A 23,624-nucleotide genomic window follows, 5' to 3' on the forward strand; every position below is an offset into this window, starting at 1 on the left:
ATTTGTGCTACAGTGCTTTCGTTTATTCAATCCCACTATTAAAAGAGCCAATTAGAACTTCTGCTACAGCACATGCATTTATTCAATCCCACTGTAAAGCTTTATTATACAGTTATACTTGCCTTTTTCTTTTTCTTTTTCTTTTTTTTCTTTTTTACTTGCTTATATGATAATAATAAAATATTGATACAATAAATTGTCACAATATTTTCATAATTGTTTATGTGTAAATTTCTTATATGTTAAAATAAAATAATAAAATATCATACTAAAAGCAACCACAAATAAAAATAAAAGTATTGTAAAAAAAAGTACAACATCTATAACATTTTTACAATATTTTTATAACAGATCTTACGTTATAAATTGTTATTCTAATATAAACTTACCGATTTACAGTACTTTCGTCTATTCAATCCCACTGTTATAAAATTATACTTGCCTCCTTCTACTTTTTTTTTTTACTTGCTTTTATGATAATAATACAACATTAACACAATAAATTGTCACAATATTTTCACAATTGTTGAGGCGTAAATTTTTTATATGTCAAAATAAAATAATAAAATATCATACTAGAACTAACTACAACTAAAAATAAAGGTATTGTTAAAAAAAAAGTATTACATCAGTAACATTTTTACAATATTTTCATAACAAATCTTAGTTGGTAAATTTCTATATATAAAAAGTGTGAATGAGTAAAAGAATAGAGTCTTTGGTTTATTCAAGTGGCACTGTTTTGCTGGCCTTTCTTTTCTTTTTTCTTTTTTGTTGTTAATATAGCCTGCTCAACTCTATTGAAACAATAAATTGTCACAATATTTTCACAATTGTTAGAGGTGTTAAGTCTTTTAGGTCAAAATAAAATAATAAAAATATCATACTTGAACCAACCAGAACTAAAAATATAGGTATTGTGTAGAAAAAGAAGAGTTACATCTACAATATTTTTCATAACATTTTCATAACAAATTATAGTGGTAAATTTTTATTGGCTTTACTTTAAATTTCTATACATAAAAAGTGTCAATGCCAAAAAAAACAGTGAATTTGGGTTATTCAACTCTTTCCGCTTTCACTTGATTTTTTTTTTTTTGGAAGGTAAAATAGCCTATGGAACTCACTTTTTATTTTTTATTCTTTTATATACATATGAGCTACTCTAAAAAAATAAAATATTAACACAACAAATTGCTACAATATTTTTACAATTGTTGAGGTGTTAATTCCTTATAGGCTAAAATAAAATAATAAAATATCATACTGGAACCAACCATAGCTAAAAATAAAGGTATCTAAAAAAAACGATATCCATAATATTTTTCACAACACTTTCATAACAAAGCATATGATTTAAATTGTTATTGATTATCATTTAAACTTACCAATGAAATTACTTTTTTACTCACCAATAACAACCCGTAATAACATACTATAATAATTTGTTGTGAAAATGTTGTAAACATAATATTAAGACAATTTATTGTCGTCATAATATTTTTGCAACTACTAAAGTATCAATTCTTTACTAATCAAAATAAAATATAATGAAATTATGGTATTACAAAAATGTTGTACCATTATGTTGTGTTTCTAGATTTTTTTTTTTTTTGTTTAGTCAACTTTATTTAGCCAAAATTCATTATTTTACATACAATTTTCTTAAGTTGACTTTGTGTGTGTGTGTGTGTGTATATGTATATATTGGACAAACTTTAGTTACAAAATTGGTTGTAGTTTTAAGCTCAACTTTATTCATTTTTTTTTTTTAATTGGAGGTGAATTTTGACAAATCCACCATTGGATTATATCTTATTCTTATATCCTCCATGCTTGCAAAATTTTTAAAAAAAAATTAAAGATCAATAGCTATGTCATCAATAAATTGTTTAAGTTGCAAGTTTTTGTAGTTTAAAATTATGCATAAAATATAAGCTTATAGATCATATAGTAAAAAACATCTGTTTGACACAAAATTTGACATACGTATTAAGAACATAAAGAATATTAATTCAATGGTTAGATTTTCAAAATATATAATAGTACTTATTATGGGGAATAAAAAGACCCTGATGGGGATGTGGGCCTTTGGGCCATGCTAAGGAAGGCCGACCTGCTCTTGGGTTTAGAACTTGTTAGTACTACGGGTCGGCCCATACGCCGAGGATCCGAGGATCCAGCTGAGGGTGAATTTCCCTTCGGACGGACACCGGAGAATCCGGGACTTCATGATAAAGGTTAGGGAATGACACGGTCAAGACCAATGGTTAAAGGGGGTGAACCCTTGAATATCCTAGAAGCACCGATGTTAGAGAAATACCAAAGATAAAGGCTGCCACCTCCACATTAAAGACCCTGCACCTACCACCCTGGCCGCATTAATGGGGAAGTGACACCTGAACAGTGGAAGGGAAACTTCTGGTTACTATTCAAAGGCACTGAGAAAAGAAATATCTAGGCTAAGGGGGAGTTAGGGCAACACGTGTACAAAGTATCAAAAAGAGGAGTATTTAAGAAGCAACCTAGAACAGGAATGGGGGGCTCCCTTCTTTGTAATCTAAAAGAAAAAGAAAAAAGAGAAAGAGATAATATAAGAACAGCTCTCGGCTTACGTCCGAGCAGGTTGATTTACAATATTCCTTGTTGTTTTCAAGTGTTTGCAATATTTGGCTTGTCATTTAATCCTCAAACACTTCTAACCTGGGTTTCAAGCCCACGCTCTACAAATTCATATTGTTTAAGGCTCATTGGGCCTGAGCCCGTAACTGTTCTTGGGGCCAGGTGCAATTGTGCACTTACACTTATTTTATTGAGCAAAGTTGTAACCTAAGGTTACAACTCACATCCAATAAAAAGATATTTAGTAAGGTTGTAACCTAAACCTACAACTAATTTTATAGTTAAATTTTATCCTTTTTTATTGTATTTTTATCTTTACGTACAATTTTAAGTGAAAACACATAATTTTACACCAAGAAAAAACTTAGGATAAAAACACATTTCATCATTTATGTTTGAGATAGTTCAATTCCTTCTTAAACTTTAAAATAAAGTAATTCTCCCTTTTGTGTTTTGGAAAAGAGCAAATATATCATATTGTTATTCTCTCAGTTAAACCCTAATGAAAGTTTATGATTCTTAGAACATTACATTGTGTAATGTCTAAAATACTCCCACTAAATTTTAACATTCCAAAAATTTTCTTCACGTATTTTGAGTTTTAGATCATAATAATGATTAGAAAGTTGAAATGATGATATAAGGTATTTTATTTATTTCATTCTCAAAAAAAAAAAGGTATTTTATTTATTACTTAAAGAACATTGATTTTCTAGGTTTAAATCGTTAAAACTTATAATTTATCTAATGAAAAATTCGATACACATGCCTTTTGTTATTTATTTATTTTATTATTTTCTTGCCTAAAATGGGTGTTCATTAAAAACCAAGCTAGCTAAACATTGTACCTAGATCATGTAGAATGATAAATTTCCATTGTGTATGGTTAAAGGTATTTGAGGAAAGGGTTCAATTGTAGCATGACATCTTTTCTTATGAAAATTTAAATATTGTGACAATGTCCTAGCAAAACTCAGTAGCTTATTGTTGAAAGATAATAATATTTATTATCATTCTTAAAGTTTTTAGTGAGTGGATATTATCATTAACAAATAAAGACTAAGAAACTATTAAAATAAAATAGATATTCATATGTTAAAAGTTTGTGTGTGACATGCATTTTTTTTTATGTATGTAGTTTCATACTTCTTTAAATATAAATTTTATCTTATTTTTTTCACTCAAGAGGTGACATACATTTTCTTCTTTGGAACCATTCTTCATTAATGTCTGCATCCGGATCATAGTTATCATAGTAAGAGTCATCATGTCCAATTAGGGGATTGGGCATCTCCTAATGGTCTTCATGTGGCCATTGCTGTCATGCAAGCTAGTCATTAGAAAAAATCAGAAGAAAAAAAAAAAACTCTATTTTGAATTTTGCTAGAAATTTCAAAAATCAAATAATTTACAATAGTGGCAAGTGGGTTTTTTCTCACAGATTTTTCCTATATTGCGTGTAATGTTAACGTTCAGAAAATGGCTTATTTTGTTTTGCTCAATTTCCGTTTGATTAAGGAATGTAGCTTACACCAGAGTCCAGAAACTGCAATTCTGAAGTATAAATTGAATCACATATAATCTCAATCACACACACACAAAATACTTAAAAAGGTGGACGATGAATACTAGCTGCAAATATAAGATTTCATGATATACAATATTTTTACAATATATTTCCCTGTATAACCAAGTTGTAGAATTTTATACAATGTTCAACATTAATTCATGCCTTAGTCAACAGAGACTGTGTCGTTGATGGTGGGATGAGAGCTCTTGTATATGCAATCGGCAAAGCAAGCAACTTCTTGCCTTTGCTTACATAAGCCCTCTTGGTGAAGTTGTTGTAGTCGTTAGCTTCAATCTCATCCAATATTTGGCTGTACAATAGCAAGGACGCCCATACCTGCAATATACAAGACCATTATGCATTCATATAGTACAATGGGAAGCTCAGAAACAATCCCACACACAAAGATTAACCCAACAATCCTTTCCAACCATTTTATCGACCAGAGACAAAAACTAGTCTTTCATATGACCAACAAAGGAGGAAAAAGAAACTTTTATAATAACTATATAAACCAGATATCAAAATAACTCTTAAAAGATTTCAAGAACGTCATTTTTTCAACCCACGAGCCAGTTGGCCAAGCTTCCAAATTTTAACATGAACTCTTGAAGAACTTCATTTCGTGACCTCAGATAATTTTGATAGCTAAGCTTTTGCATGGCAAAGTGATATGCCAAGTTTCCAACACATTACATAGATAAATATTGTCATTCTAACATACATTTATACACCATCATAACTTTTATATGGTTAATATAATGGCATAATATTATATCAATAATATTATCAATTTATCATATACATAAATCAACATAAGATATTTGCTAGTAAAACAAATTAGCTTTGTGTTAATTTTTTTAACATGATCGCAAGGGATTCCCTTCCACCTTATTCTATTAACTATATGATAGGGGAAAATAGCAAAAATTGATTATCATAAAACAACAATTTGAACCCCCTTTGTCCACTTGTTTTCTTGGATACCAAAAAGAACTTGGTGGATGTTCTACTGCATATTTTCATATTAATAAAAGTTTTTGATTGTTTACCGGCCATCTACTAGCTGCACTCAGCTCTTTCACCCCTTTCTCTGCCTCATCAAAGAACATCCTTGCCCTCTTTATTTGATTCTTCATGAAGTTTCTCCATTTGTCTGTCACCTTTCCAGCAAATATGTCCTCATCTGAAAGCCCTGCCTGAGCAAGCTCATCTTGTGGTAGATAAATTCTTCCTCTTGTAGCACTGGATAAAGATAAATTCAGGAGAAGATGATATGAAGAGAAATGTCAAATCATTACTAAAGATAGAGTAACTAGTGTCCAACAAGAGATGTTTATTAAAGCAGCAGACATTTAACTGATGTTCAATTTGATTCTCAAGAAGACAAAGGAAAATAAAATTTGCCCCCTGAGTAGGATTAAAATTAAAAAAACAAAAGTAAAGAAGAGCCAAGTAAAAATTTACTATAGAATGGCTGCCATAAAATTCCAAGTTGACTTTAATCATTCCCATTCTTCTCTAGGGAATTAAATGAAGCATAAGCATACATAAAACAGACTCGGATCTAGGTCGCTTGGAATATCTATATAAATGTAAGGAACATCAAAGGCTGGATTGGACTAGGCAGCCTAGTTGAACAGCATGAGCCAGTTTCGATAAAAAAAATAAAAATCAGTTGGAAATTCCAGTTTTGCAAATAAGCTAGGTGCCATATAACCAGTTGAACTATATATGTCACTTAATTATATACTTCACTGAATAAATTATTTTTACCATTTCAAATCTTTTGAATTCTAATACTTTTCAGAATATGATTCTTTATAACTGGATGCCCCAACCATTCAAGCCAAGAATCAACCTCCATGTTTTGGGCATTTTTGTTGTGACAACATTGATAATAAGACAGAAAAGTTGTAGCATATCCATTTCTAAAGCACTGCACTTACTCTTCTCCAACGTCCCTGAGTATGTTGGTTAGCTGATTTGCAATCCCTAATGCCAAGGCAGCATTATATACACTCTCTGTCGTTGCTTGTGACTCAGGTGCAATGCCCATAACCGGAACACTCATTAATCCAACAGTCCCAGCAACATAATAACAATAGAGATAAAGTTCATCAAAATTTTTGTATCTAGACTTCCTTAGGTCCATTCTCATTCCTTCAATCATATCCTTGAATGGCTGCAATAATATATATAATACAATTGTGTTAGAAGTTGTGTAATAATAAAAACCATAAACTTCAAATGCTATATATTGTGTCAAGGATACTATCAGTAAAATATAAGACATCAATTAAACCTTAAATTAGATTTAGTATAGTAAGAGTAGCTGTAGGCTACAAAGATGGTGTTCCCAAATACCTTCCCCCTTAACCCAAGAACATATGGCTTGTTAGAGAATGCCAGACCCTTTGTGGGTGGCAATATGCTGACCCTACCTCAGGGTTCAGCTCCAAATGTGAAAGGTAATAATGGTCAACTTAATTCAAACATGGGGATAGTAGAATATTGGCTGGAATATGAATTGACAATGAAAATGCTAAAGAAACTGAATTTTGTAAAATTGGCATGTTCAAGAGCATGTTATGAAGAATACACATGGATGTAGGAATCAAATCAAGAGGTCAGGGCAAGCCTAACTAAAGAATTTAGTTTTATTATTGAGACCTTATCTGATATTTTAATATATTTCTCAAAAATGATGTCTAACCTGGATATCAACAGGGAATTTGGCAACTGTATCTGATAAAGCAGCATCAAGCATATCAAATGGCTGACCTTGAAAAAGATCTTCCAACCGTGACTCCCACCTATCTAAAGCTGTTGGTGTGATGTGTGAAGCATTAGGTCCATCAACAAGCTCATCTGTCCTCCTACACCACACTGTATGTACAAGCATCATCACAGGACATAAAAAAGTCAACTCAACTTTGCTAAACCTTAATAGATGAAACAAGTTTATCTTTCTTCATATTGGATTCATGGACATAGAAATTGCTTACAAACACATGAATTACAAGGAAAACAAGTAACACTCCTGTTCACCTATCTGGTATATTGAATAAAACCAAACAATGGGCAGATGTAAAAGTGATACAATTTATTCTAGGATTGAAAGATATGCACTAGAACTTCTTGTGGTGCTGGTAGCAGTTACCACACTCTTGGACACTGGAATAAAATTCTCATTTTGTTGATACATTTTCCAACTTGTTTTCTAAATTTTCACCATAAGTAAAAACCTAAAACTTTCCTTCATCTTTTAAAGAACCTCCAAGCTTGCTTCCAGATATCATATGGTGAAAACTGTCCTCACAGGCTCACAGCAATAGCTGGGCCCATCCTTACTGAGATTAAATCAATAAGTGTTGCCTTTTTATTTTAGTGTCTATCTGAAAAGACCTTAAGATTGAACCTGTTAGTGTGCATTTATTGGATTTCATTCTAATTATAACATATAAAATAATTTAAGATTTGAAAGTAATGTCCTTAAATAATCTTTAGGTTTGTATAACGAGGGCCTACTTTTATGCTAAATTAACTATTAATTAGGAAACTCAATGAAGAAAACTAAAACCTTCTTTGGAGGCAAGACACTACTTATAACTTAATGATTATCACCATCTCATATATTTGTTCTTAGTAAAGGAAGAACTATGCGTTTAAAACAGTAACGAAAAGGTGCCTAACTTCTTATTAAGCAAAAGGGAAAGAAGTCATAAACCAGATAGTTACAAAAGTCATTCAGAACAAAAGCTATATAGCATGACATGTCAACTAGTGGAACTGATCCACGGGCATCATTGTGTTGGCTTTGACAAGTATTAGCCACGAAAATTTCATGCAGATATTCAGAACATATCTGAAAATCATCAAAAGTGTATGCATTAGCACACCTAAGAACAAAGAAAGCAGTATTACTCATGTTTCAGAAACTAGACTTAAAAATTTAGTATGAGCCCGACCTTAATACAAGTTAATAAACAAGCATGTTTTTTACTAAACCAAGATCCTTTGAATCCACCAGAGTTTACTATTATAATCATTGCCCTCTTAACCTCTACATTCCTATTGGAGTTAAAAATCAGTAAACTATTTCTACATCATAACAAGAAAGATGTTTTCTGATTAAAGGTCACCCCCACTCACCATATATTGCCCAGATAGCCCTTCGCCTTTCAGGGGTCATGAGCAGAGTTCCTGAAACAGCAAAAGCAAAGAAGAATTGAATTTCAAAGTACTACTGATTCTGCATTTAAATCTCTAATTGAACCTCAAAGTAAAATTCCTTAAGTTAAATGATAGATAGGAGAAGACTAACCCAGGTAAAATGTCTTTGCATACTCTGCACAGACTTCTCCACAACGATCATAAGCTTCACTCAACAAGCTCAGATTTCCGGGAAGTACAATATCCGGTCTCACATCAAGATCCACACTAGACCTCAATTGCTTCTTAACCAGGGCTGCCTGCTTCAGCACCACATCATAAACCTTCTGTTCTGATGAGATTGTCATTTCTCCTGCAGTGTTGGCTACCATGCTTGATAATACAGGGAAGTGGTTTCTGCTCTCTAAGCCCGACTCACCAACACATGAATACTTCAAATCTGTACTAAGAGAGCAAGACTTCCATTTCTGTTTCCTACTCTTCTTCGCTCTAAACGATCCCCAATCTCGGGATATACACCTTGATGACTCTAAAAGCCAGTTTCCATCTCGGACTGAATCGAAGAAACCAAAGCAATTGGATATCTCTACATTTGGGGTGACAACCCATAGTAATGCTACTGACATGATTAAACTTCAAAGTCTCAATCACCTTACTACCCTGGAATATACTTCTCCTTCTTGCTTTCCTATTTCTCCAACCTTAATTTAAACAAAAACAATTGTACTATATATTCCTTCAAACAAACACAGTTCAGCCTGTAGGAAAAGGATCAAAAGAAATCAGCTTGTCTATTGAAACCACCCACGGATGACAACAATTCAGTTATTGAAAAACAAAGGAAGCTCAGTCAAAACAATCTGTAATTGAAACAGAAAACAAAGTATAGAAACACCTTATACATATAAAAGAACATGTACACTCAATATTACAAGAATATCATATTACCAGCATCTATAACTCACAAAATGGGATCTTTAATAAGTTCATCTAACTGCTTGACATTATTTCTCTTGAAGTTTTCAATTGGGTATACCTTTTTTTCACTATCAGTCTGACTAAAACAAAGATTTTCCTCAGCAGTTCATTAGAACTTCGGTTTTTTTTTTTTTACATTCCAAAATCAGAGCAGAGAAGAAGGACCATACAAAAGAAAAACAAAAAGTAAAATAACAATCTTGCATTGATATATACAAATATAATGAAAGAGAAGCTTACCAGCAAATTGCTGTTGCTATAGACCCACACACAGGAGATTCCAAACTAATAAAGACTATAAGCTCATGTCATCAACATCATGGAAACAAATACGAACAAATGAACCACCATTAATAACAATATCTGACCCCCCTGCCACTCCCACTTCTTCCACTCACACCTCTCTGTTGTTCTCTATTCTTCCAGACTCTCTCTAATCTAATTATTACAATGTTTATTTCCTTTTATTTTTGTCTCTATTCTTCTTCTTTTTTCTCTGCTCGTAAAAATGTCGTATTTTTTGTTCTGTTTAAAGCACTTTTTATTCATGGCTTTTGTAAGTTTGTTTGGATTAGGATTTGGGCTATTTTCAGTTTTTCCCTATTTGGCTTTTGTTCTGCTCGTTAATTGCAAAGTTTGTCTGGACAATGGGAATTGAGATCAGCGCCGGACAAGATTGACAAGACTGGGGACTAGGAATATGATCCTGCTAGTGTGATTAATTCTTGAACCCGCCCATTTTGCAAAGGTCCATACGGGTAACCCGGAATATTCTAAACTAATTTGAAAATTTGTTTGTTACTTTTTGTATTTTTTCCCCCTCTTTTTTATTTTTTTTTAAATTATAGGAATTCCACCCTCAAAGTTAATAAATCCTAAAAAGAGGATGAGTGTCATTTTATTTTATTTTTAAAATTTTTTAAAACTATAGGTATTCCATACCCCAAATTAATAAATCCTAAAAAGATAATCAGTGTCATTTTATTTTATTTTTAATTTTTTTTAAAACTATAGGAATTCCACACTCAAAATTAATAAATTTTAAAAAAAGGATAAATGTAATTTTTTAAAAAAATTATGGGAATATCACACTCAAAATTAATAAATTCTAAAAAGAGGATACGTGTCATTTAAAAAAAAAAGCTATAAGAATTCCACACTCAAAATTAATATATGCTAAAAAGAGGATAAGTGTCATTTTATTTAACTTTTTAATATAAGGAAGTGGTGCGCAATCTTGACGGGATTTGAATCTGGTACAATAGCATGCAATACTTCCTAATTTACTAACAAAAGTTTAAAAAAATTTCATCTTTTATAACTTTTTACTTGTTTACTCTTTTAACTACTTTGATCTAATGGCTCATATTAAAATTTAAAAGTAATCTTCTTAACTTTGATTATAATCTTTGACATCACTCTCTTCAAGTTCATTGAATCTAGTTTTCTTTATAAGTTTTTTTTTTAGAATACTAAGTATTTTTAACATACACATGAGAGGAGGAGATAAAATGTTAAAGAAACTGACAATTGTATATATCTAAAAATGTCTAACTCTTGGATTCACCATTTGGGTGTTCCCATGGAAATTAATAGGCGTCATTGGTCATTACATTACATCATTCTTTATTAATCATTTAATGCATAAAATTAGTTATATTTTTCTTTATTTTTTTAGGACAAAATTTATATATAGTACCTTAGATATAATAAGGTACAGTACTGTTATTTTAAAATTCAGTCATATAACTTTTTTCTTATAAATAGAAGTGTTTTTTTAGTCAAGTACAACAATGTAACTAAATTTTAAAAATAAATTTAAAAAATAGTATTTAAGTACTGTATCTAAATTTTACTTTTTTTTATTAGTAAAATAATTTAAGGAGTAAATAAATTTTAAGAGGAAATTTGAGAAACTTATAATATCTTTTTCATTTTTATAAAATTTTCCTTATAAAATACTAGTAAATATTTTGAACTAGATAAGAAATAAAGTCGGTAAAATATACTCCTAATAAAAAGGGGATCCGGATCCGAGGGGATTTGAAGGGAAATCTCAGATCCGAGAGAAAAGATAGGCCTAACTCTATCTAATTGGAAAAAAAAAAGACAAGAAAATCCAAAGAGGATTACAGGTGGAGAAAATCAGCCAATGGGTGAAAGATAACGTTATCACAGTAGTAAGGCGGTGGAGGTCAAAAAAATTGTTGGGTGGGTACAGTACACGTGGCGGAAAGTGAGTGAAGGTATGACGGAGATTGGTGGAGTTCAGTTGAGTATGGGAGTGGGACCCACGAAGTGTGTGATATTGCCGTATTGGGGGAGAGACTTTGACTTGACAGTTGACAATTTTGAGGTGGACACGACAGCAATTTCAAATTGTTAAAGTTCGTTTGGTTCGCTATTCCTAGACTAGAGTATTCTAATTGGACAGAAGTGCAAGTCGATCCTACAGTGTATGTTGTCTACTCCACTCTCCACTCCCCGCTTTTTTTTAATTTCTTGTCTTGTCGTTGGTGAGTCGTGAGAAAGAAAGAGCACAAGGTTCAGTGTACCCCCTCCATTCCACTCATTTCATAGTCGGTCAGCTCTTTGACACGCAACCCTTTTGCGTTTCCCCCCACTTTAAAATCACCCACACAAAAAAAAAAAAAAAAAAAAAGGAAAAAGAAGCTAATGTTAGTTATACTTTACGATAAAAACTTACTTTTTTATAAAAATTTTTTTTATAGATTCTAATTTTTCAAAATACTATGTGAGAGTAGAAAGTATATTGGGCTATGGACTATGCCTGAGGATGAATAAAAGCCCACGAATGGTTTAAAGGATTATTAAGCCTGAGTTAATGGACCGAGGATAAGGAAAAAGAGTAATGGGTCAGCTGTGGTTCTCAAGGAGCCGAGCCACCTCGTAAGGGATTGAATCTCTAGAGTTGCGAAGCTACAAAGCATTTCATTAAATCCTAACCATCTTAAATGATTTAATGGTCAGATTTCATATGCCGCATTTCATTAATAATAATCTTAATTGTTTTGTTTTCAACATTATTTTATTATTTCAAGAATATTATTAATGAAATGCTGACATGGCAGAATTTAAACCATTAAATCATTAAAGAACGGTTAGGATTTAATGAAATCTACAGGTAGAGTACCCTAGGAACTCTAGAAGATCTGAATCCCCTCGTAAGAGCTTTTGGGAGGTAACCATTTTGGAAGGATAAACTTCAAGGAATGTGACAGAGGTGAGTTAACAATAAAAGAAAAAATATCTGAGAAAAAGGTTGTCACCACCATATTAAATGCATTATACCAAATGAACTAACCGCATTTATGAAGAAATGACACTTGAACAGTGTCATCTCAGCTCACAGCTACTCATAAAACTTCTAAGAGGTCCTAATGGGACAAGCATCCAAGGGATTACCTACGAAATCAACAAGTGGAAGGCTGAGATGAACGGGTGAAGGACTATATAAGGAAAATGTCACCGTAAAAAATGAGGATGGAATCTAAAACGAAAAAAGAGAAGAAGAAGTACACACTGTAATGATAAAAGTTTGAATTAATAGAAGAACATCTTATCCTTAGACTTGACCGAGGAACGTTATTTCTATTAATCTGCGCTTTCAGTAATATTGGCTTGCACCTATTATCTATGGTCCATACTTAATTTGCAGAGTGATTTCCTTGTCAAATCCATTCTCTAACAAATATTTTGTTTTGGGCTTGTTGGGCCACCATCCACCGTTCTTTGTGGGTTGAAGTTCAAAATCAAGTTCTTACAAAAGCAAAATTAGAGGATTAAAATAAATTTCAACCAAACTTAGAGTGTGAAATTCAATTTTAGCCTAAAAATAAGTTGAGCCTAGAGCTATTTATGGGCTTGAGAAATAATTTTATATCTTACTGAGCCTTTAATTAATTAAGAGTTTGAACCACTCATTCAAATTACATGGGCTTGATAATGTATTTGGATAGGATCTTGAGCTTGAGCTTAGCTTGATTATTGAATCAAAACAAATCAATCCAAGTGTAAGGTTTTGGACTTTTTGAAGAGCTTGAGTTCAAACATTATTCATAGGTTTTGTTCAAGTTCAAGCCAAACTTGAACATCTTACTTTTGTTATCAAGCTAACTCAAACATTCATTACTCAAAAAAAGTCGGTTCATTTACAGCTTGAGCTAAATGTACCATTTGAAAGTAAATGCCAAAGAGTTCAAAATTTTTTTAATCTCAATTTTTGTAGTGATCTTTTTTTTTTAATCTCAATTAAAAAAAAAATCACTTTTACTCCAAAATTTGAAAGTTTTTCTCTAATATAAAAAGTAATATACCATATATCTGATGCATATATCATATTTTCACATAAAAGTAGACCTATGTGAAAAGATGGATACATATACTAGATACATTGTATGTAAGTGGTCTAAGCCTAGGGCTGAGCTGGCTCTGCCAAGAAGACAAGAAGTTGGAAACTCATGGTTGTCCTATTGCCCATAACCGCCGCATACACTACAGAAAAGTCACACACTCACACTCTTCCCTTCCTCACATCACTCCACTCAAAAAACATTTCAATAAAAAGAAAGACGCTAATATTGGGAGGACCAAATCCAATATTCCTTTAAGCTCGTGATCAACAAATGGACTTGGCCAATTCACCCTTGTGCACAGTTGGCCAGATTTTCTTCCCTCCATCATTAATAAAGTTCGTGTCTATAATCTGGAAATTTTATTTATTTATTTTTTGATAATATATAATCTGGAAACTTGATGGTTGATCGATGATCGTGTCATTATTTACAGTTTCTTTACCATTGGATTTATAATTTTACTGATACCCTATCACATGACACCCATGATTATATTAACCGTTGGATCTGTATTATCTTGTTTTTAACCATACCGTTACATATGATCTAAAGTTCCTTTATTATCCCTACTCTTGTTCTTGGGTTTTAGGCCTTCTATTTCTTGTGGGCCAAAAAGTGCAATGATAGACATTAGTATTCATTGGGTCGGCCTCAAATTGTTAAAATGTGACGGCATACCTAAAAGACCCGGCTGGGTTTTAGTGCTGTCCAATGTCCATGATGTTCTTAGTGGAGTTCTTAGACTTTATAATTATAAGTACAGTATGTTTCTTTAAAAAAAATTATAATTACAATATTGAACAATAATACCTATACATCAAAAGTAATCTGTCACACATAAGTAATAACAATAACAACAATAATAATTTGTCACACCTTTTTTTTTATAGATAAAGTATTTAAAACCTTATATTTGATGTGTTTCATTTAAATCTTAAACTTTAAAAGTATTTTATTTAAAAATAGTTTCTTAAATGGTTTATTTATTTATTCTAACCCCCCCACTTGGAACAAATGTCAAGTGGTTCAAATGTTTTATTTAAACCTTATAGTTTCATATAGTTTACATCTATATTAGATTGTGTGTGACAAATACATTAGCATATAATTACTTATTTATTTTGTTATTAATATTGAATACTTTTTTTAAGGTTAATTTAACTTTCAACCCTTATCTTTTAATCTTGTCATCTGTATACTAAAATCCTAACTCCATCACTAATCCATATAAGTAGCTTAGTAGAAGTAGCTTAATGGTAAACAACTTTTGTAGCTCATCACACTTGCGAGTTTGTCTAATAGCAAATCCCACCATTGTGCAGATAGTCCCACGCCATGCATGACCAGATTTAAGTGGGCCAAGAGAGTGACCACACTTGCTAGTCCTTTTTTTCAATTATAAATTTAAAAATAAAAAGCTAAAATTCAAATTACACCATCTAAATTTGATTGAAATGAATTTCAATCATCTAGTTTAATTTTTATTGAGTTCTCTAAATTTTGAATTTATTCAATTCAAACATTCCACAAATTTATTCAATCCTGTCATTCCATCCAATTCAAACCTTTCATCCAATTTTTATGTAAGAATTTTTTTTTCCCAAAAAATATTTTTCACTAGTAAACTGCATTAGTTTCAAATTTTTTAACAAAGTTGGAAAAAATTCTTAAATTTTTTTTGAGAAATAATTACAATATGTTACTAACCCTGCAGCAGCTCGAACCCTTTTCTAAATTGAATAAATCTAAAAACTTAAAAAACTCAATATATATATGGTGCTATTTACATTTCGGCCTTAAAAAAAAAAAAAAAAAACTTATCGGGCCGGACATGATCAAAGTTGACGAAAGGCCCAATCCGGTCTTCGAAGCCCACTGATCCGAGTTGGAAATTTGAGTTCTGAAAGAGCAAAGAGCAAAGAGAGAGAGAGAGAGACAGAGATGGAGGAGCAGGAAGGAGTGGAGCTGGAGAGGTTTCTGAAGTGGGCAGCAGGCCTTGGAATTTCAGACTCCACCGACGATGATTTTGATACCCACACTGACACTCGTTCTTGTCTGGGCCATTCTCTCTCCCTCTCTTATTTTCCTCAAGCAGGAGGTCGAGGTTTGGGTGCTTCGCGTGATCTTAGAAAAGGAGACCTCATTCTCAGAGTTCCCAAATCTGCTTTCATGACCAAAGATACCCTTTTCAACAATCTCTCTCTTCCTCTCCATAAACTCAACGCTCACGCTTCTTCTCTCTCCTCCACCCAGGTCAGACAGAATTTCCATTCATTCATTCAAATACAATACTGTTTATTTATTTATTTATTTGATTTTTAATTGAAATTTTTTCCTATTTCTGATACAGATATTCACTGTCTGTTTATTACACGAAATGGGTAAAGGAAAGAGTTCATGGTGGCACCCTTATCTCATCCACATGCCTCGCTCTTATGATCTTTTATCAACATTTTGTGAATTCCACGTGAAAGCTCTGCAAGTTCGGTTTTTTGTTTTCTCATTTAGAAAATCTTCACCGACTTATTGTGTCTATATTACGCTCATGTTAACTTAGTGATTAAAATGGTTGGTGGGTTGCTTGCTAGGTTGATGATGCTATCTGGGCTGCTGAAAAGGCCATATCAAAGGCTAAATCCGAGTGGAAACAAGCTAATCAACTCATGGAACTACTTCAGCTTAAGCCTCAATTTCTAACTTTTAAGGCATGGCTTTGGGCTGCTGCAACTGTGAGAATACTTGCTCTCTTATGTTTCTAATCATGTAAATGAAATGCATACTCAAATTAGTTGCCCATTTGATGATATCTTCATTCTGGTTTTTGACTCATTGAGCATTGTTGAAAATATATTGACAAATCTAGTTTATGGTTAAACATCGACTGCTCTTTTTTTTTTTTTTGATAATTAGTTACAACAATGGGAGAGGGGGGATTTGAGCCCTGATGTCTCCCTTGGAAACACCAGGAGGTGCCAGTTGAACTACAAGGCTCTTGGCAACATCCAAGAGCTGCAAAATCTGCTGCTCTTCGTACAATAGTATACCAGAAAGATGCTCTTGGGCTATGTTCACTATTTAATAGTCTCTATCTGTTTATTGATGCACTTTGATTAAGTAGTCCCATCTGTTAATTGGTGCATTCAAGAGGTGTAATCTTATTTGTTACTTTTGGGATTTATTTACTTTATATTCTTCAACTTTGTCCTTGTTTTTAATTTGTTAGTAATCTGAATCTTTTGTATCTGTTTCTGTTCAAAGATATCCTCACGGACGCTGCATATACCATGGGATGAAGGTGGATGTTTATGTCCTGTGGGAGACTTATTTAATTATGCTGCACCAGGAGAGGAGACATTGGATTCTGAAGATGTAGACAGTTGGATGTGTGCCTCTTCCTTTCAGGTTGCTTCTCTGTCAAATGGGGACTGTACACATACGTCAGATGTGGTGCAATTCGATCCTCATTTTCAGAGGTTAATTGATGGTGGGTTCGAGGAGGATGTTGCTGCATATTGCTTCTATGCTCGGCAAGATTATAAAAAAGGAGAGCAGGTATTGCAAGCTTTGCATAATTCAACATTAAGTTTGGGTTCTATAGTAGTTATTGGCTGATCAATATTTCATATGATTTCATGACTTCTTATATTTGCTTTAATGCTCCCAGCTTCATTTTTCTATATCTTAAAACCTAAAATTTTGAAGGGACTTTCCTGTTTTTTTTAAAAAGAGAACCCATTATAAAGTTTGCTTAGGGGGTGCTAACCAAGTATACAAGTTGTTTACAAGAGAAGCCACCATAGAGTATTAATTAAGAATTAACAATGCAACATATGAAAAGTTCTAGAATATAATGCTCTACACCTTTAATATGACCTCTGTTTGCTCTCCAGTCTCCTCCCAAAACTCCAAAAGAAGCACATAAAAGTAACTCTCCAAACTTGCAATGTGAGTCATGTAATTTTCAAAGCTACCATGCTAGCTAGAGTGAACATCAGATACACATTGTGGCAAAACCCCACTCTGATCCAGGGCAGAAAGTATCAGAGCTCCCTAGCCACTATTCCAATAGAAGATGGTTCGGTGACTTATAATTAAATGTCTACATTCAAGATCAATTAACAGAAAGTACTTCATTTTTTTTCTAGATTACTCATAAAAAATGATCTCTTTTTTATTGGATTATCAGTAGTTAGGCTCTTCTTAGTGTAGGAATGAGAATCAGAATTGATGTGAAGAAAGTAACCGTTACAGAAGCCTTTTTATTAATTTATGTTTGTAGAGATAAAAAGATAAAAGAACTTGTAGAAGTCTTAAAAAAAAGAAGACAATAATTAAAGCAATTGTTGCTTTTCATATGTTACACCTCTTTACAAAATAGTTATGTATTCCAATGCATTGCATGGGGTTGCAACTAGTTACTCTAATAGGTGTCATAGGTTGTGACCCCAACATATATTCCTTTAGAAATAACATTGACATAATTTAATTGAATAAGACTTGAGGGGTGGGGGTAGGTGTTGTTTTGGCTTCTCATCAATGTCTAAAAAATTGAACCTTTAAATGAGTTGGAAAATTGAGAGAGTCCAGCATAGGAGTTCCATAAAATCCTGTAAACCCTTAATATAAAACTGCTAATTTGTGCGACATTAGTGTGAACAGTAACTTATATAGTAAAGTGCAACTTCTTTCCCTTGTGGTGAAAATAACTGGACCACAGTGAGAAGACATGGATAAATAGATTTTCTTTTAAAACTCCAAGTACTTTAAGTAGCATTTTTGCCAAACCACTGGATGTTCTAATTGATAGTGATTGATCCTAATAAAATTGGACCTTCTTCATGTCAAGAACCTCTTCAGTTGTATCATTAGGCTTCTTTGGTAATTGGTCACTCCAATCTTTGGCTTTTGATGCTTTATATATTTTGTATATTGTATTTTATCAAAAGAGGAGAACTCAAATGATAGAGCCTACTAAAGAATTACAACATGAGATCTAAAAGATCGTGAAATCAGCTATAGAATTACAAGGTACCCCACCAATCGAAGTACAATATTCAAGCAGAGAATACAAAAATCTAGATTTAGTCTGAAAACCAATCTCTTTACTCTTTCAAAGGTTTGATTTTTCCCTCTCAAATGGTCCGCATAACAAAATGAGTATGCCCGACCATTCAACCCTTTCCAAGTAGCATAGACATCACCTTCTACGGCATCACTCAGTTGATCCCAAATGTAGAAAATACAAAGGGCCACATCTGTTAAGCAAACGAGCAATGTAGCAACAAATGATCTTGAAAGTCACAGCGATACTTACAGATACAATACCTATTGTCCATGACCACATTGCATTAAATAATATTATCCACTGTCAGAATTTCACCTAATGCCACGTCCCCCCCCCCCCCCCCCCAAAAAAAAAGAAAAAAGAAAAAAAAGGAAGAAGCTTACACTAGAATACAACAAATCCATTAGGCAACCTACTACCTCCAGTTCCCAATCATGAAAAGCCTGTATGAGGCTTAGATTCCAATAACATGGTCATTCTCCCCTCTTGAATTTGGTAGAGCAAATACAGATGCATCTTCAGTTTCTACAATCAGATGTAAGTTAGTTAGGGTGTAAATCTTTTAAGGCACGTCCTCCACACATCATGTCAAAAATGGATTCTTTTACCACCCTCTATAGCGAAAGGAATATTGGCAGAAAATTTCAAACAAACCTGTTAAATCAAACAAACCAAATTTCAAAGCTTGGTTCAAGGAAGTCAACTTTATCGCTCCCAAACCACCTAATTTTATAGGGAAACACACCATGTTTAAATCTAACAACGGAATTTAACAAAATATTCCTTTGGATCATCTTCATTCCATTTGCTATGTGTAGGTATAGTAGACAAGGAAAGAAAATAGGTTGGAAGGCTAGATAGACTATTAATTAAAGTAAGATGACTGCCCTTCAACAGATATAACTTTTTCAAACCAGTCAACAGTTTCTCCATCCTCTTTAAAATCGTAGTCAATGCCACAGTATGAAAGCATATGCAAAGAGGTCAGGAATAAAGATCCCACCTTACAACAGTAATGTCCACAACCCCTATTGGGACCAATTTACTCTTATGCAAGTTGATGTTCAGCCCTGAAATTGCTTCAAAACATAGAAATGTAGGTTAAATATTCAAGCCTTGATAGAGCAAAGCAGTTATTACTGGATAGCTGGTCCGTGTTTTGTCCCATCAAGGTAACGGTAAACTAAAGAGTTGGTTGTATTCATTCCTAGCCACACTATGGCCCCGGTTCCAACATCCTTTCCCCTTTTGTTCAGATGGGCTGCACTCTATCACTTTAGCCAATCATAGAGTGTAACACTTTACTCCTAATCTGCAATTCCACAGCAACGTCGTTAGCTCTAGCAGAACCAATTTCATAGCTCCCAATATTTGAGATGGATCATTTCTACTCCCTCGAATTGTTTCGGATTTATTTTGAGAAATACTCTTATTGTCTGTGACTAAACAAAGTTCTATTTTGGCAAGATCAAAACGAAGAAGCCCTTGTATGAAATAGAACTTAGCAAATGGCAGTCTATGAATTGCTGCAAAAATAAGAGTCCATTCATCTCTTTAGCGAACGAGAAATGATAAAAACTTGATTTTGTCCAGAGCGTTAGGTTTTATATAAAAATCTTACAATTAATTTAGTAAATATTGTTTTTCGTTTACAATTAAGTTCTTAGTTTAAAATTGTGACCAAAAACCAACACAGGTTATTGGGCTTTTACTTGGACATGTTACCAAGTGAATTTCTAAAAACGAGGTGACCTTATAAAAGCGGTGATTCATTAAGCCTAGGGAGGTTTACAATTGACTTACATATTTTACCTTTATTTGGTGCATGAGGAGATACGGAACTGAGATGGTACTTTATTCTCTCCAGGTTCTTTTATGCTATGGGACATACACAAATTTAGAGCTGCTTGAACATTACGGGTTTATTCTAAATGAAAATCCAAATGACAAAGCGTTTATTCCCTTGGAACCTGAAATTTATTCTTCCAGTTCATGGCCAAAGGAGTCCCTATATATTCATCAAAATGGAAAGCCGTCTTTCTCCTTGTTGTCAGCTTTGCGATTATGGGCAACCCCACCAAATAAGCGGAGATCTCTAGGACACCTTGCTTATTCAGGCTCTCAACTCTCAGTAGACAATGAGATACTTGTCATGAAGTGGACAGCAAAGAAATGCAATACCATTTTGATGAATTTGCCAACATCAATTGAAGAAGACAGTTCGCTACTAAGTGCTATCAATGAGATCCAAGATCTCGATACTCTTTTGGAGCTTGGCAAGGAGTTATCCACTTCTAGAGACGAGATTCAGGCATTCATAAAAGCCAATAATTTGCAAAATGTAGAAACTGGTAGTAACTTACTTTTGTCCAGGAAAACAAGAAGGTCTATGGACAGATGGAATTTGGCTATCCAGTGGAGGCTCAGATACAAGAAAATACTTCTTGATTGTATTTCTTATTGCACTGAAATCATTGATTCCTTCTCGCCGAAAAGTATTTCTACCTTGAGAATTGAACAAGGCTGAGTTTGATGCTCTCTCTGTGTGTGTGTGTGTGTGTGTGTGTGTGGATATCAATGAACTTTAATGGCTTGGAAGAGTAACCATAATATGCCCAGATGCATCTTATACTTTAATAACTGATCGGTTGTTAAAAGCAAAAACTGAAATCTAACTAAAGTTCTTCAAACCACAGGCTCTGGTGGCAGTGAAAGAGGCGAGTGTGACAGTCACCTCTAATTACAATACGACCACAGGCTTGGCATACTGGAACACATGGAAATACACCCCATAAGTGGTATGGTATGGTTGGGGTCCTTGAGAGAGTACACTTGATATGACTCTAAAAAGAGTAACATGGTCTTATATTATTAATATTGCTTAACAATGATTTTATTTAAAAAAAGAAAAAGAAAAAACAGGACACAACTTGTCACACAAGAGGCCCAACCACAAGATTGTGTGCACTATTCAAAGAAAGTATATTCTTTTTGGAAATTTGATTACATTCATCACCTTCTAAATTCTATTATCCGCATCAAGCAAGCTTTGGGTGTCCCGAAAATCAGACAATATGAAAAATATTTAGGCTTGCCCTCTTTGGTAGGACGGAGGAAAAAAGCTAGCTTTAATGTCATTAAAGAGAAGGCGTGGAGGAAGCTTCAAGGTTGGAAGGAAAAACTTGTCTCAAACGAGGGAAATTTTGATTAAATTCGTAGTTCAAGCTATTCCTATATATACGGTAAGTTGTTTCAAACTTCCTTTAGGTCTATGCAATGAAGTTGAGAATCTCATAATAATATTTTGGTGGGGCCAAAAGGGGATCGCAGGAAAATTCATTGAGTTAAATAAGAAACTCTCTGTCAAGCCAAGTCTGAAGGAGGTATGGGCTTTAAGGATTTGTCTTTCTTTAATCATGTTATACTAGCAAGGCTGGCTTTGTGACTTCTACCCAACAAAAATTCCCTCTTTTATTGGGTTTTTAAGTCATGGTTATTTCCTAATTGCTATAGACTTTCTTACTCAAGAAAAAAAAAATCTACATAGTTCATGTTAATTAGTAATTTTGCATATAAAACAAGAATATAGAGTTTAAGCAATATTAAATTTTTAAAAGAATCATATTTAAATATATAAAATTTCCTCAAAAAAATATTTAAATATACTAGCCTTATCACACGCACTTCACATATGCGATGAATTTTTTTTTTTTTTAGTTTAATGTCATAATTTTCAATTTGAATTTGTCTATTGTTAGTAAGGTTATAGGGGAATGGATTTTTAAGAAGCTAAAATTTACGATTTTGAAAAAGAGTAAATGTGTGTGAGAGATATATTTATATAGAGAGTGTGTGCTAATTTTTATAAAAAATGTTTCCGGGTAGTTTTTTGTTTTTGAATTTTTTTTGAATTACAATTTTAACCCTATATTTATTTTTTAGGAATAAAGATTATCTAATTAGATTAGGGGTATATTTGATATTTTTTAAAGTCATAACTAACTTTCTAAATCCTTTTAATATATAGAGATAAAATGCCTCAATTCATTAATTCATTTTTTCGCCTTAGGCCCTCAAAAGCATCAAGCCGCCCCTGAGCCTTAGGTTGGGTTGGGATCAAGTTGATAATTTTTTCAACCCATCAAATCCAACACAACTCATCATATATATAAGTTTATTTATTGCCAGCATTTTGTTTCCATTCTTCCTGAAATCGTCAGCTTTGAACATCTGGTTGGTTGGTTATGAATTCTCAAAAACAATTATGGTCTTCACAAAGAAGCAGATCCATTTCTTGTGTAACCAGAAAAAGCCTATGACCGTGTGAAGTGAGTTTTTGGAGAAAAAGTGTGGGTAAAAAAGTGTATAAAGTACTTGTAATGTTTAAAAACTAAAAATATGTGAGTATGCTTACCAAACAAACTCTCAGAGCTTACATATTTTAAACGGTTTCAGCTGTTGTGATTTTTCATATTTTTCTTGGTCTAGAAAGGACCTGGTTGGTTCGTCAAATTGAGAGACAAGTGAGAGGTAGATTAAAAAAAAAAAAAAAGAAATAAGTTTGCAAAATGCCAGGTCTTTTACAATTCCCCTATTCTTTTTTATTACTCCTTTTATTTTATTTACGCAAACCTCACGTGGTGAAAGAAACTGTTGAGTTTGGGGCATTAGTATTTAGTATTACTTTTGTTGAGATTTTCTAGGGAACAAACACACCCTGGACTGAAAAAGATTATATAGAAGCAACCAAATCTATGCAGAGTCATGAACAGTCCAGTCGCATCTAGGATATTTCAGAAAATCTTTTGACGAAGGACCGAACAATCACATTCGCGTT

At 33.0% G+C, this 23,624-nt stretch overlaps 2 protein-coding genes across 3 annotated transcripts; one reads left to right on the forward strand and one right to left on the reverse strand.

Annotated features, from left to right (window-relative positions):
* Nucleotides 1-4,251: 4,251 nt before the first annotated feature.
* Nucleotides 4,252-10,040, reverse strand: LOC142616116 (phytoene synthase 2, chloroplastic). 2 transcript variants are annotated; one of them, XM_075789005.1, is made up of 7 exons: nt 9,587-10,040; nt 8,520-9,126; nt 8,348-8,398; nt 6,909-7,081; nt 6,142-6,377; nt 5,245-5,437; nt 4,252-4,528 (listed from the first exon to the last, which is right to left on the reverse strand). In XM_075789005.1, the coding sequence occupies exons 2-7, from the start codon at nt 8,992-8,994 to the stop codon at nt 4,349-4,351; spliced, it is 1,308 nt and encodes a 435-aa protein (XP_075645120.1). In that variant the 5' UTR covers nt 8,995-9,126; nt 9,587-10,040; the 3' UTR covers nt 4,252-4,348. The 2 variants fall into 2 exon arrangements, with proteins under 2 accessions (XP_075645120.1, XP_075645123.1); XM_075789008.1 differs by lacking the exon at nt 9,587-10,040 and adding an exon at nt 9,405-9,571.
* A 5,583-nt stretch (nt 10,041-15,623) lies between these two features.
* Nucleotides 15,624-21,411, forward strand: LOC142638960 (protein SET DOMAIN GROUP 40). Its single transcript, XM_075813038.1, has 5 exons — nt 15,624-15,975; nt 16,073-16,204; nt 16,311-16,451; nt 16,981-17,274; nt 20,655-21,411. The coding sequence occupies exons 1-5, from the start codon at nt 15,664-15,666 to the stop codon at nt 21,312-21,314; spliced, it is 1,539 nt and encodes a 512-aa protein (XP_075669153.1). The 5' UTR covers nt 15,624-15,663; the 3' UTR covers nt 21,315-21,411.
* The last annotated feature ends 2,213 nt before the right edge of the window (nt 21,412-23,624 follow it).

Source organism: Castanea sativa, chromosome 1 (assembly GCF_040712315.1).
Source record: "Castanea sativa cultivar Marrone di Chiusa Pesio chromosome 1, ASM4071231v1".
Classification (NCBI taxonomy): Eukaryota; Viridiplantae; Streptophyta; class Magnoliopsida; order Fagales; family Fagaceae; genus Castanea; species Castanea sativa.